This window comes from Rhea pennata, chromosome 3, assembly GCF_028389875.1.
Source record: "Rhea pennata isolate bPtePen1 chromosome 3, bPtePen1.pri, whole genome shotgun sequence".
Classification (NCBI taxonomy): Eukaryota; Metazoa; Chordata; class Aves; order Rheiformes; family Rheidae; genus Rhea; species Rhea pennata.
The window spans coordinates 24,629,168-24,643,520 of record NC_084665.1 but is presented as its reverse complement, the minus strand read 5'-3'; the positions used below and the strand labels follow the sequence as shown (position 1 = coordinate 24,643,520).

At 34.5% G+C, this 14,353-nt stretch overlaps 1 protein-coding gene across 1 annotated transcript in view; it reads right to left on the bottom strand.

Annotated features, from left to right (window-relative positions):
* USH2A (usherin) overlaps nucleotides 1–14,353 on the bottom strand; it is a 397,775-nt gene that overhangs the window by 261,976 nt on the left and 121,446 nt on the right. Inside the window, exon 21 of the mRNA XM_062573566.1 lies at nucleotides 1,454–1,584. Within this exon, the coding sequence (XP_062429550.1) occupies nucleotides 1,454–1,584 (131 nt within the window). The remainder of the gene's footprint in view (nucleotides 1–1,453; nucleotides 1,585–14,353) is intronic.

Here is a 14,353-nt window from a genome sequence, read left to right as displayed (position 1 = left end):
ACAGAAACATCTTTCATTGGTGACAGAACTGCTAAAAGCCAGTATCAGAGAAGCGAAGAGAGAACTGGACAGAGATCAGATAGATGAGAAATAAAAGGCAAAAGCAGAAAGGACAGGGAGAATTAACACAAATCTGGACCAAGCTTATTCTCTGTGGAAAAAAGGCAGCCTCAAGTACGCTGTCTCCCACCAATGGAAACCATGGTACCATCAGCCCATACTTCCCCACGTGCAGGAAGAAGGGGTAAACTAGCAGAAGCCTGCATAGGAAGTAGGAGAGAGAAGGGGAAGAGAAAGAAAGGCATGTTGTAGGAGACAGATGAGCGTAAGAAACAAATGTTTGAGAGCTGTTGATCACTAGAAAAGACATGCTTAACAACACAAAAAATAAACATAGATTTAGTTTTAGGCCCTTTCCTGTCCATTAGCCCATATCATGATGATCTTAGCCTCTGCGTGGCACCATGCCTCCTCTACAGATTCTCCAAAGCTGAAGAGAAGCTACATTGCTGCACAAGACCTTTGCAGGTTCATGGAGCACCACAGCTCCATGTGTTTAACCATTGCAGAGCTCAGGAAGCAAAGTTAATGGTGCATTATCAAATCTCTAAATACACACTTTGTGATACTATTAAACATTTCTGTTCATTCCCTGGGAGCATAAAAGGCAGTGCCCATCGCTGTCTGACACTGGAGCATGACCAAAAACATGACTGACTTCCAACATTGATGCAGCAGCAACCTTGCGAAAACAGCGCACATACAAATGATAGCACACTATCAATATCAGCAGTAAAGTCAGTAATTATTTACAGTTCATTGTATATTTAGGAAATACATACGATTCTGTAATGCTTTTCATTCCATGAGATGATTCAGTTTTGGAGCGCAGAGAAAATAAAAATTATCCAAACAGAAATAAAGGAATGTGATCTTATTTCTAATTTTGTGGAAGTTATTTGATAATATTTCCCTGATTATTTCTGTCTTTGACACACTCATTATTAGTGGAAGCAAGAGACTACTTTCATCACATGAATATTAGCTCCAGTAGAAAAGGACTAAGTCTCAAGATGAGATGCTATAAAATAATTGATTAAATAACACAAAATCTTTATTTGATAATTGAAAAACTAATTTCCCCCAAATTGTCTGAAAGACTTGGTAGAGGTGTTTAGTGGTATTGGCAAAAAACCCATAACCCATAAAAAGGCAAAAACAAAGGTGTGAACAGTGGCAAACATGTAACTAATTAAAAATTAATAAAGCTTTAGGTTCTCAAAGTTTCTTTCCCCAAAATTTCCAGTTCTTTAAGGGATCTAAAAAACATAACTTAAATCAATTTAAAAACGAGATAAAGTAAACCATCACCCTACATCATCAATTATGTAGAGAATTCCTGGAATATGTAATAAACCTATTTTTATATGATCTTGGGTTTTTTTTGATTTACCTGTGGATCAAAAAGAAAGTAAGGACGACCACTCTTCAGTTGAAGTGCAATGTATTCCTCTTGATTCCCAGGTGATGCAGAGAAAAATATCAAACCATCCGGTTCCTGAGTTCTAAATTTAACTTTAATACCTGGTTAAAAAAAAGTAAATGTGGCTAGTGTTAATTGTTCTTATGAATTCTCACAGTATAATTACAAACGAAATATTATTTTTAAAAAACAATACAATGGTAAGACAAAGCCATGGCACAGAAGCTTTGTTCACCTAAAACCCAGATTAGTCATTGTAGGAGGAATTCCTCTAACCCCATTTGAGTTAAGCTTTGAGAGATGTTCCAATGATTTTGAAGTCATTACTCATCTGCAAAAAAGTCACAACATTGTGAGCTGGGCTGTTAAGTAACCTCTTACTTAAGATAATGTAACTCAAATACTAGCATACTGTTCTAATGGTTGATGAATGAGAAGAACCAGAAAAAGATTTAAGCTCAGTTTTGCATATGGACTTTCACCTCTCCCTTAATGTTTCTATTTGTAAAGCACGAATGATGATACTACAGTAAAAGGTTTCTATGAAGAATAATGGTTTTGTGGTTCCAAAGGAGATACATATATATGTGTACATATATATATATGTATGTATGTATATGTATATATACACACACACACACACGATGGCATCTAAGTACATAAAAAACACCTGGAATAGAACAACCTATTAAAAAAATTGGAAATAACCCAATGGACAGTTGATGAACTATGCTTAATTAAGAACCTTCCAAATCATTATCAGTAGTCCTCCATATGGCTTCTGATAAACGAATAAAGTAAACAAAATATCATTCAAATATAAAATCTTGGGGAATTTTCACATTATTCTACCATAAATAAAATATCAAAGCAAAAAGCTAAACAGCTTGTAAATACTGGGATATTGTTGCCCACAAAATAAAGTTACTTAGTAATCATCTAAGGACACATTAATGAAGCAACCCATAAAATATTGTGCATCTCAGTTCTGAGGAACAAAACCATAAATAAACAAGTTTTGGAAAACCAACATTTTTTTATGATCATGATGATTTTCTTTTAAGCTATTTCCTAGAAAATCTTCTTACAGACACAAGATACAAAATGATATGAACAATTTGGCACAACTTTTCTAATGTGAAAATCTAGATATCACAGGCTGAGTCTACAGTTAATCCCTGCTTTTATTGTATGATCATTTTGTAATAGGAAATGAAAAGGCAGCAATAGCAACACCTACCTTTTCTCTAAAATTCAAAGGTGTAATATTGGACAAAGATCTCACATCTAAAAAACCCACTGAAATAATCACTCAGAGGGAAAACCAAGTCATGCAAACCTTATTTTTTCAGTATTACATCATATTCTGGTATCTCACAATTTTGATTCAGTCATATGCTTAATAAAAGTACGACAGTTTTGAACCGCAATGCTAGATTGTAAGGTAAATCTCAGTATAGGTCTCAAATGCAATTAGGACAGTCTAGGATGTGATTGATCTGTGATGTGACCTAGATACACAATGAAATCTGTGACACCTCCCCTCTTGGAACAGATAAGGAGAGAGTAACCAAGAATTTCTACAAACTGAATGGGTCTCATAAATGATCTGCTTCTCTTAAGTCACTGTTAAGATGACGACGTCTCCCAGCATGGTCCTTTAACACATCTGACAAGGTCAAAGTAAAACACAAACACACCATTTCTATATTATGGTGTAAATCTATCATCTCCACACTGTATCTTTATTTACCCAAGTGGTCCATCTATTTGCACATCTAGCTCCCACCACTTTACACAACACAAACTTATTTCTTTTCCCTTTTTCCTCTTCCTGCAGTCATGTCACAACACCAACATCTGATCGACAGCGAGGAAGCCAATGTTTTTGGAATTGCCAATCAAATCCCTCCCACTGGAATATGATTCCTCTTTTTTTCTTTTAATTTGGGAGGGGAGCAGGTGGCAAAGGGCTGGGCAAAAATAACTCTAGTGCTCACTCATGCTAAAAATGGTTTAATTTGAAAATAATGTATTGCAAACTTAAGAGTTACTTATGTTGCATGAGTCAGGCAGCTAGAAGAAAGAGAAATTGTTGGTGAAATGAAGAAAAAAAAAATCTCTGTCACATGCATCAATTTTCCAGAAATATTTTTATGTGTTTTCAATGCTACTTCCATATACACTTCCATGACATTCCAGAGTAAAATGTTTTTTTACAGATCAGTTTAATGTTTTTTACCCAACTCTACTGAACAATTCAGTCTCTTCCCGCACATTTCACCATCTTACGGCAGACAGAAAAAAATAAGTGATGAAAGTTTTTCATACAGACAGAATCTATTACAAGAAATAAAAAAAAATCCTAATTCTGATACATAGTCATACTGGATAATGCTTCTTAATTACCTTTACCCATAAGAAATATCCTTTGACCCACATTTCCTAATCATATAGTTGTTCTTATGCAACACAACATGACGCACTCACAAATAAGAAACATTCTCTCTGGATAATGAAAATTAATCATGCTATTAAAATACCTACTGAAAGCAATTGTACACAACTACACCCAGCAAAGACACCCAGATGCTGTATTATGCAAAATCCTTTTAACCTAACTTAAACAGATATTTTAGTTGAAAAGCTAACCTGCCTTGTCAAACAGTATTTCTACAACTCAGCTTCTTTTCCCCAGTCTTCTGAGTTTTATTTTTCCTTTTTAAAGTAAAAAGCTCAAAAAAAATAGTAGCCATATTTCACAAAGAGAAAGAGGGCATAGCTCTGCACAGCTCAGAAATCACCACTTATGCTACCAAAAGGCATTTATGAAGACCGAAGGATCCTTCCTTACACCTAACTGAGGACAGCTGCAAACAAAATAACCGAGTATCTCCAAAAACACCATTACTGTGCAATGGCAAGTGTTAGAAAACATAAAATAAATGGTTCTTTCATAATGGTAATATTGCAGTAATTCTTCAAGTTTTGAAATGTTACACAGGAGCGTTGCTTCCTTGCATATTCAAGAAGAGGGTTACAATATCCTTAATTCCTGCTTCTAGAGTTGCCATAGCCTCACATAAATTAGCGATGAGTCAAGGACTATCAGACAATCTTTCTCATTCACAGCCTATAAAACAAATTTTTCTAACTTCATTTGCAACCTATTATGCAATTTAAAGGAGGACTCTACCTCTTTTATAAGTTCAGGTATCTTGGACATAGGACAAGAAGTTTGTAAAATTTAGCTCCAAATAAGTACTTCCACACTTCAGTACTAGCATTTTTTGTATTTCCAGCAGTGACTACTATGGAGAAATCAAATATTGTGCAAGCTCATCTCCTACAGATAATATTCTACAAACTTTGCAGATCAGCTGTGTGAGAAAGATTAACCTTTGTAAAAAAGTAGTACAGGACACAGGAACAAAATGAACAAACAATATATTTGCTGAAGTTGATTGGATTATTTTAAAATCAATTTTTCTTTAATGATAATAGCATTATACAAGATACAATACAAGCCTTGTCTACAGTGAACATACAACAAAAAAAAACCTTATAATATTTTGTACAAACATATACTGTAATAAAAAGACAGAGAGGTGAAATTATTATTAATATTATTAAAGTATCCCAAAGTGTATTAGGATAGAGTCTATCCTTCTGTCAGTATCTACATAGTTAAAAGGCTTGCAATAGTGTAATTGTGATTATATTTTTATCCTCAGAGATGTCACACCCAACTTGGGAAAAGAATGAGGATGTAGGTGATCAATACAGCATTTTGAAGTTATTAAAACAAGAGGTAATGTCCTATGCTATCCTGTGAGTGCATATAATGTTGAGAGTTTCTTTCATTAATGTGCAACTACTAAAACTAAAAAGATATACTATTCCTGTAACGGTAGATGAGTCAGAATCCAGCTCTTTATCTAATACAGAAAAAACATATGAAATGATTTTTACACCATTTTTTACTTTCTTCATAAAAGCACAGCATTTTTAAGAACTTCAGCAACATTTCAGATTCACAGTTGAATTCAGATTCTCCTTGTACAACCCAGTACAGTTTGCAAGATCTTCATAAAAGTATTAACAGGTTATAATGTGCAAATATATATAAAATTATATATACTACATATATTATATATAATACATATATATAACAGTGTGCAAATATATATGTAAAGCGGGGAATTTTTCAGTTTGATAGCCAAACTGAACAGTTTTGAAAATTAACTCTGACATTTTTTTTCCATTTTATGCTTGCTAAATAAAAAGTTGAAAAAAGGTTTTGATTGACCAAGACACTTTATTCACCAATCTGAAGAGTTTTCTTTTTTCCTGTAAAATTTCTTTCCGGTTTAACTGAATTGAGCTTAGTTTTTAAAAAAATCAGCATTTCAAAACACTAAAATATTCAAAGTGTTTAAAGAAAATGTATTTTGTAGTTTTAAAATTCAGAGGGTGAAGAACTGAGGGGAGAAAATAGGCAGAGGTGCAAAGTAAAAACACGTCTCTCAAACATTTCTAAGAGATTCCAGCAAAATGGACCACTTAAGGCTTTCTGGGTTACTTTCTGGATTAACTTTTTGTCCCATGAACTCTGCTAAAATATCTGCAACGTACCAATGTTCTCCACAAGCAGACATTCAGAGGACATTCAAGTGGATGTTTCTATTCATAACAGAAAACAAATACAACTTGTTAGAATCATTACATATTTAGACATCCATATAGAAAGCTGATAAGGGTCTTAACAATCCCATGGCAATTTACCAAAGCCTACATATTATTGCATCAAAAGACCTTTCCAAAAGTGAAAAGATACAACTGAATAGCTGTACTTCCAACTATGATGCAGAGAGTAAGAATACAGTTATTTATACTTTCATTTCATAAATGTAGCCTGTAACAACCCTTATATGTAAGATTAAAAAGTAAAAATAACAATTAGATACCCTAGCATATCACAAATATTTTCTTTGTGAAAAATATCTGGCAACCATAGGCAACCATAAAAGGAAAACAATGGACATTGCAGTTGGGAAAAGAAAGCAAACTGTCTATTTTCTGGAAAATCACAAGGCTTTAGAAGAAATTAATTTTGTATAATTTGTGAAGCACGTACATTTTCAGTGAAATTTGTCCAAGAAACCCAATTTGTACTTCCTGTTTATATTGCTATATATATTTCTGCAAATAATTATATAATTGCATACTCCACCTAAATTAACAGAGAACTCTTGGCAAAGTGATCCCGTTATGTTTACTACAGCCCTTATCTGTGCATAATGCCAACTGAAATTAATAAAAATCACACAGGAGAAGTTGATTGCAGCATTAGGTTCTCAACACTCCTTCAGGATGACAAACTTTAAGCATTTACTTAACATTAAGAGTATGTACAAATGCTTTTGCTTAATCAAAGTACATTTACTAGCAGAAATTATTAAAGTTTTCTTTTGAACTGGAACAGGGATAGGTGGGGAGTAAAACTTTGGATTAACTGAAAATAATTTCAATAATTAATTTAATTCTGGTCTCAGTTAAGCTGTATTTAATGAATCCACACCATCATTTATGGTGCTCTATACTTCCATTGAATGAGTATTTACTTGTTATTCACTCTGCGGGAATGATTCTGCTTGCTACATGTCATCACATTAGCTTAAATAGTACCATTTTAAAATATATTTATGCTACAAAAACACGTATTTTTGAAAAATAAAAAAGGGAGCTTTAGAGAAATGGATCAGGATTTAGAGCACTTTCACATAATGAACAGTGGAATTAGAGGAGAAGGAAGAGCTTGGACACTTTCCTAGACGTAATCACGAAGATCTTCCACGGAATCCATGCAGTTATCACTCTTCAGAAAAAATCTGTGGCAGCCTACAGGCCTTTGGTTTTTGTACAGGGGAGAAGTTGAGAAGTATTCTTCCCCAATCTACATAATATCTTTTGTTAACTTTGGTACAGGAACAAATTCCATATTTTGCTATTATCTTAATGTATTTCACAGTATTTTTCAAGTTCATCATCAGAAACATTAAGCTAAGTTAATAAATGCATTAATTAAGTAAATGCTGTCCATTTTCAAGTTGTTTTCTTTTGAGAGAAAATTTTAAAAATATATACTTAGAAGATATGTACATATGTACATACACACGCACGCACACATACAACAAGTCATCTTTTTCCAAACTGTAACTTGTGTCCAGTTCCAGGTCAGCAGCTCCTTTTCTTGCATCTGAGATGATATTAAAGCAAATAAGAAGCTACAAATCTGTTGTTCTTAGAATTAGTTAGCACATAAAAGACTCCCAAAACTATTTTGTGAAAGTTTAAGTTGACAAACCTCAATTTGAAGCCTTTTTTTTTAATGTGCTCTTAATATCTGAAATTGCCAAAACGTTAAGTCAGACTGAAGGATTGAAGAAGCATAAATACAGAGCATGATGAAAGAATAAAAAGGGGACAATGCGTAGTATTTTCTGAGTAAACCAACTATCAGGCTAAAACGTTAGATTAGTACCGAGTATTTCTTTTACACTAAAATAGCTAATTTCATACCTGCTTTTCTTATTTTGCTTGCTACTCTATTATACCCACTACTGGTAAAACAAACAGGACATTTTAGCTTTAATCTTCTTACTACATAACCCAAATAACTTCAGTCATGTTTGCATTAATGCTGCATTAATCATGTTGTTGCGTATTAATGAGTTTTCAGGCTATGCTAATTACTGTCATAGATTCTGCAGCAGCCCATTAAATATACAAATTACAGAATTAAAGAGCCAGAGCTCTTCATGATTAATCTTTAAATGGAGAAAAACTAATGATGTCTGTACAAAGTTTCTCTCCACTTTTGGCTGACTGCGCCCAATGAACAATCAATTAGACTATTTGAAGAATAAGAAAATTGCTCGTATTAAAAGATTATTTATGTCATTATTCTATATTGGAAGATGCATACATTTCTAAGTTTCTGTCATACGGACAGAAACATAACATATTCCAGTCTTTAAGGCCTTAAGTGTTACACAAGGGTAAAAGCTATAGGATTCTAATTCACTATAACATACTTACAGGAAGCTGCTGTTTCCATATGAATATAGTAAATCAATCCTTTTAGCAAGGACACTAGGCCTGCTATTCCCTAGTAAGAAAGATTTACAGCAAACCTTGGTGAAAAGAAAGCTAAGATAAGTTTAAAGTCATTTGATAAGATTTGATGTATTAGTAGCACTTTCTCCCCTCACTTACAGTGACACTTCTTCAAGAATAGAGTAATACTTAGTGGTTAAATCAAGAGATTCAAAATCAGGAGACCTTGAGGCTGTACCCAGCCATTGACTGAGATATGTGACCTAAGAGCCATCATTTAAATCGCACATGCCTCCATATTCCTTTTTGAAGATCGAGGGGCAATACAGCCTGTGTAAGGTTCTGTAATTTTTGAAAATTTCCTTCCTGTTTTGTCCAATTTCTCTTAAAAAATACGTAAAAGTAGCAAAATGCCAACATATATAATTAGAAAACCTACTCAAGTACCATTCAGAAGTATTCTCTGAATACTACATATTATACAGAACATCACAAGTTTCAGGCAGATTCTCATTCCGTATTCATAGTACTCTGCACACCAATAGCTGCTAACAGTTTAGAATTAACTAGGCCATTACAGACGTGTCCAATTAGTTCTTTGTACTTTGTAGAAAACACTTTCTGGAATTATGAGTCCTTTATCTGTAATTTCCTGACTTCAAACTTTAAGTTTGGAAATAGAGGTAAGCATTCATCTTAATTTCAAGATAAATTCTTTAGAGAAAGAACTGTTTTCTGTTACCTGAATACAAATTAGTGCATAGAAAATCTTCTCATACAACAAGGGTAAGGTGAGAAATGCTTCTAGATGTTAATGCAACGCAAATCATAATTACTAGAAATATGATGACAAGAAGCATCACTTCAAAGATTTACAGCAGTGCAAGCTATAAAAGGTCAACATCACAGAGAAATCAGAAAAATGAACTAGAGGTCAGTAGTTGTAAATAGCAGTCCAAATATAAGTCTTTACTTAGTATTTCCAGCAGTATTATAAATGTAACACTGCACAGAGAGCAATTTAACTAATCACAGGAAAAGAGTATGACTAGAACAGAATAAAATACAAATACATCAAAATTAAAGTCAGTGTAATGATCTGAAACACAGCAAATTTAGACAACAGTGCACTAGCCAAGGCAGAATCCCATCACAGCTTCAAAGAAGTTGGAAACACAATAAAATGGAAATTTTGCAGCAAGTGAAGAGGCTTATTGATTAGACGATGTACATATTGAGAAGAATAACTAAAAAAGGCTAATGAGTATCCTGAGAAATACTATAGGACAAAAATGGAAATGTAACAACAAAGAGAGAAAAAAAAAACTCTTTTACACAGAAATACAACACAAAGCAAATACATCAAAAAATCATAGAAATTCAAGTTACAAACTCAGCAACAAATGCTAGTTGTGACAGAGCAGCAAGAAAAAGGTAAAAATATATCCACGTTAATGCAAAGTTTTAAAGCAGACCAATAAACTGCAACAAACCTGCCAAATGTTAATATCTCAAAAAACAAACAAATAAACAAAAGAAAGGAAAGAAATATGTAATTTTTTCATGTAGTTGTATTTGTGGCAGTATTTCCTGTGACTATTTTTGATGTAACAATCCTTTTCACAGCAGGAAGGATGTTCACAGAAGGACTTGCATGGAATAATCAGGTGCAAGTTTTACATAGACAGTAAACTCACTTTTTCATCTTTACAGGAGTGCACTCTAGATGTACCATGACATACCTGCTGACAGTGAGCACTCTCTGAGAGTGATCATGGCTCTTCTTTGATGTTGTCGGGGTAGCCATTTCTATTATACATGTTAAACACAGTTCAGATACCTTTTGATGAGGCACCTGTGAATACTTAGAGTCTTTTTCGATTTATGTTTAAAGTTAGGGAAAAATGAAAAAGCTTAAAGGAATAAAATTGATTGACAGTATTCTAAATATTTTGTAGCACTTATTAAAATATTTTATTTAGAATATGATTCATATCTACCTACACATCATCTAATTCCATCTTCAACACCTCAAGTTTCACCAAAAGCATCACCCTAACAGTCCACAGGAGAACGATCGAAAAACAGATCACTTTTGTGCAGAAATGTAGAACAGAAAGAGAAAAGTTGACTCCATCTGCTCTTCCATTGGACACGTATGGCTAAGCACAAACCTGAAAAATGGCCTCAGCCACGCTCACTTTAAGGGACCATTTGATCAGAGGCACAAAAGTCAGCAGCACAAAGCTAACATGCCAGCTCTGTTTGGTCCTGTAAAAAGAAAGCAACTAAACGTAATATCGAATACAGAAGAAAACACAGGGAAATACCGTATGGGAAACTAATAAATCTAGCAATTTTGTCTTAGAAATGACTTTAGCTTATGTATGACCCCTGCTTACTCTCACTGTTTCCAAATGCACATAAGGAAGAACTGATCATATATACAACAGTTACAGTCCTCAAGACTTCTTTAAACTATATTTCACTGATCAGCCTCAAATGCTGTTACCATTTCTTTTTCCTTTCATAGTATGTCACCATAAGTATATGGCCCAATAATCAAACAGTGGATTTCATTTTCGTAGTTATACGCTAGAGGCCATATTCACCAAATTTACCCACCTTCTCTGTTGTGTCCAGCTTCTGTAAAGAATGTGCTACAAAAACCATGACCCAGTGCAGTAAATTAGCTGTAGAAGGTGAATCATCAACTTGGAGTTTGATTTATTCCCAAGAATTAAAACCCCAGACTCAAGCACATACAGCAAAACTGCAAGTCAAGCACATACAGCAAAACTAGCATGGTATTGAGATGTCATTTCTGTATCAATTGAATAATCACACATTTTCCAAGTGATAAGCAGAACTCAGAATGTCCCCACCCCCCAGAAAGTTAGAAAAATTCCTGTTGCAGTAGCTATGATCTTGGGAAAGCAAAGATAACACTCTGGGATTTGGGGCATTTAAAATTTATGAAATGTTGACAAATGAAAGACTTTTAAAAGTTATATAGTGTACTGCAACTTCTTTATAGACTTCTGTGAGAAATAATTTCACAGTCTGTATATTAACAGTTTGGGACACAGATCTTTTAATCCTGTATGACCTACAAATCTGCAACTTCTGGTACAGCAGTACTAAAGTGAACACACTGGAAAATATGAAACAAATGAGAAATCAAAGAATATGCACGCTATAGGAAAAGTCATAGAGAAGACATAACGTAGATACTTGGAAAGACACTTTCAACTGTCACTAAGCTTCAGAAACCCAAGATTATTATGGAGGAAGGGAGTAGAGGAGGAAAAACTTTTGATCTATGTCGAAGATAAGGTTCACTCCACATTGACACGTTCACTTCCTATTTCACGTCTTAGTTATAGTTCTATAAAGCCCACAAATTTCAGTGCAATTATTAACTATTTACATCACTCACAGAACAGCTTTCAAATTAGGCCCCCGACGTTTTGCTTTTTAAGAGAGTGATGCAGTGATATTCAATGGAAATGGTAATTCCCATACTACATTCAGCAGCACAGCAACTGAGACAAACACACATTGCATGAAATAGATACAGGCCACATATCATGCTAGGTCCTGTGTGTAGTCATGTGCCTGAACAACTGGGATGGTACAAAATAATGGTGGTGCTGAGTTCATGTCTTCCTCCTACCCAGCTATGCTAGCTGCTCCTCAGCTGAGGGTCTGAGCTGGTATTTTCCCTGCGTGTCAGGATGCAGAAAAGCATACTGGAAAAGTATCAAGCCAACTGATAAACCAAGCAGCACCAGCAGCAAAATCTGTCAGTGTTCCAGTGATTTTCACGTATGGTACAGGAGTCTGTAATTTTCAGTTGATTCTAATCAATACCTGGAGGAAACTAAGTAAATCTATAAATTCCGAACTACATTCATTGCCATAAGCAGTATAAAAACTGACCCAGGAATAAGCATGGATAAAGACATTTCAATGGTATGAATGGCCTATAATTCAAACTACAAAGGCTTAAAAAAAAGGACACAATTTATACAACAATCCAACCGGAGGCAAACAGGAAAATAACAAAGAAAGCTTATAATTACAGGAAATTAACTGACATAGCACATGTTTTCTAAATACTAACATAATTCTGTTTGCTCGATATAAGTTAATTTGTAACACTAAACAATAAATTAAACTGCTAGGGCACAGGATGACTTAAAAAATAACTTTCCTAAAATTTCCTTTCACTGCCTTCTATACACCTGTAGTAAAGCCTGTCTTATATTTGGACTATCAACTCTTTAGTGCAGAGACCACCAACTTTCTGTTCCTAAGGCAAAGATTTAATATTTAACCAATTTTATTAATTAATTAATTTTATTATCAATACCAAAAATAATTTCCCTAACTCTATTTCTTTAACATAGCCCAATATTATTTGGCTTCAATATACTGTGGTATTTTAAGATGGGATAGACTGATTCTATGTCCTCTTTTTTAGAATTTTAATTCCTTAAGGATATCCTGAATTCAAGACAACTTTGTTGTACCCTTCCTTTGTGTTGATTTTTACATTATTGCTTAAAACGTGAATGATTTTAGAATACATGACTGACTTTTCTTGAGTACAATAATAAGGAAATTTCTCTCCTACTTCTAATGAATTTATGGAAAAGTTAATTCTTTCTTTTTTTCTCCCTCTGCCTTATTCCGAGGTATAAGGTTTTCTACAACATAGAAAATCATGATTGATTACAAGATTTTAATAGATTAAATCAAAAATTAGGTGATTGGGCATATAACATTACCAGTAAGTATGATTCTCCATATTCCTCTTTTTGTTTCCAGAGTGTCCATTTTCATACCATTGCCACTTTAAACGTCTACGCGTTATGCAAAGACACTCTCATTAAGAAAAAAAAATATATGCCTTGTCCAGGTGCTATAACAATGGCTCCTTTTTTTTTGTCACCTGTGCTGCCTGAGGACTGGAATGGCGACTAACTTATCTAACGTCTGTTGATTCATTAAATGTTTTGCCTGCAAAGTTATAGCAATGTAAGGGAAAGGGGAGAAAGAGAAAACCTCACTTTGTCCTTATCAATAAAAGTGCATCAACAAAAACCTCATTTATAGGCGCAATTAAAAACACTGAATAAGCCTTTAAAAATAATAGAATAAACTGGCTACTGTAGGGTTTAGCCACTATAATCGAGGCAGCCAGACTTTTGGCTATTTCTGTGCAGGAATACTGCTGCTGCATCAAGCCACTGACAGCAGGGCTTTCAGACACACTAACTGCTGGCTAACCTGAATCCCAAACTGAATCCCAAATAGGAAGTACTGGACTATCATAACTCCCTGCAGAGTGCCCTGAAACCTTACACCCAGCTCAGCCCTGCCCCACAGTGGGACCTCTTGGGAAGGACTGCTGTTACCTGCTTGAGGACTATTAACACACTTTCTCCTACAACATGCAGTAGGTGTCCTAAAGCTTTAAGTGCACAAGGATTTCAGTAGGTGGCTTATAAAGCCAGAAATTGTGGACATTTCTGTCTTAAAGCAGCCTTGAGCTCTGGTCATTTCTCAGGTTGGCTGCAGATGGTTGTTACTTGGCAATTCTGCAGGAATATTGTGTTGTCCTTATTTCCACCTCTGACATTTCCCTGGCCCTCTCCTGCTCTATGTAAAGGGCAGGAGGTCTAGCATAAAACTAATTACGCAGTCTTAGCTTCATCTAGGATTCCCATTCAGCTCATTTTTCCC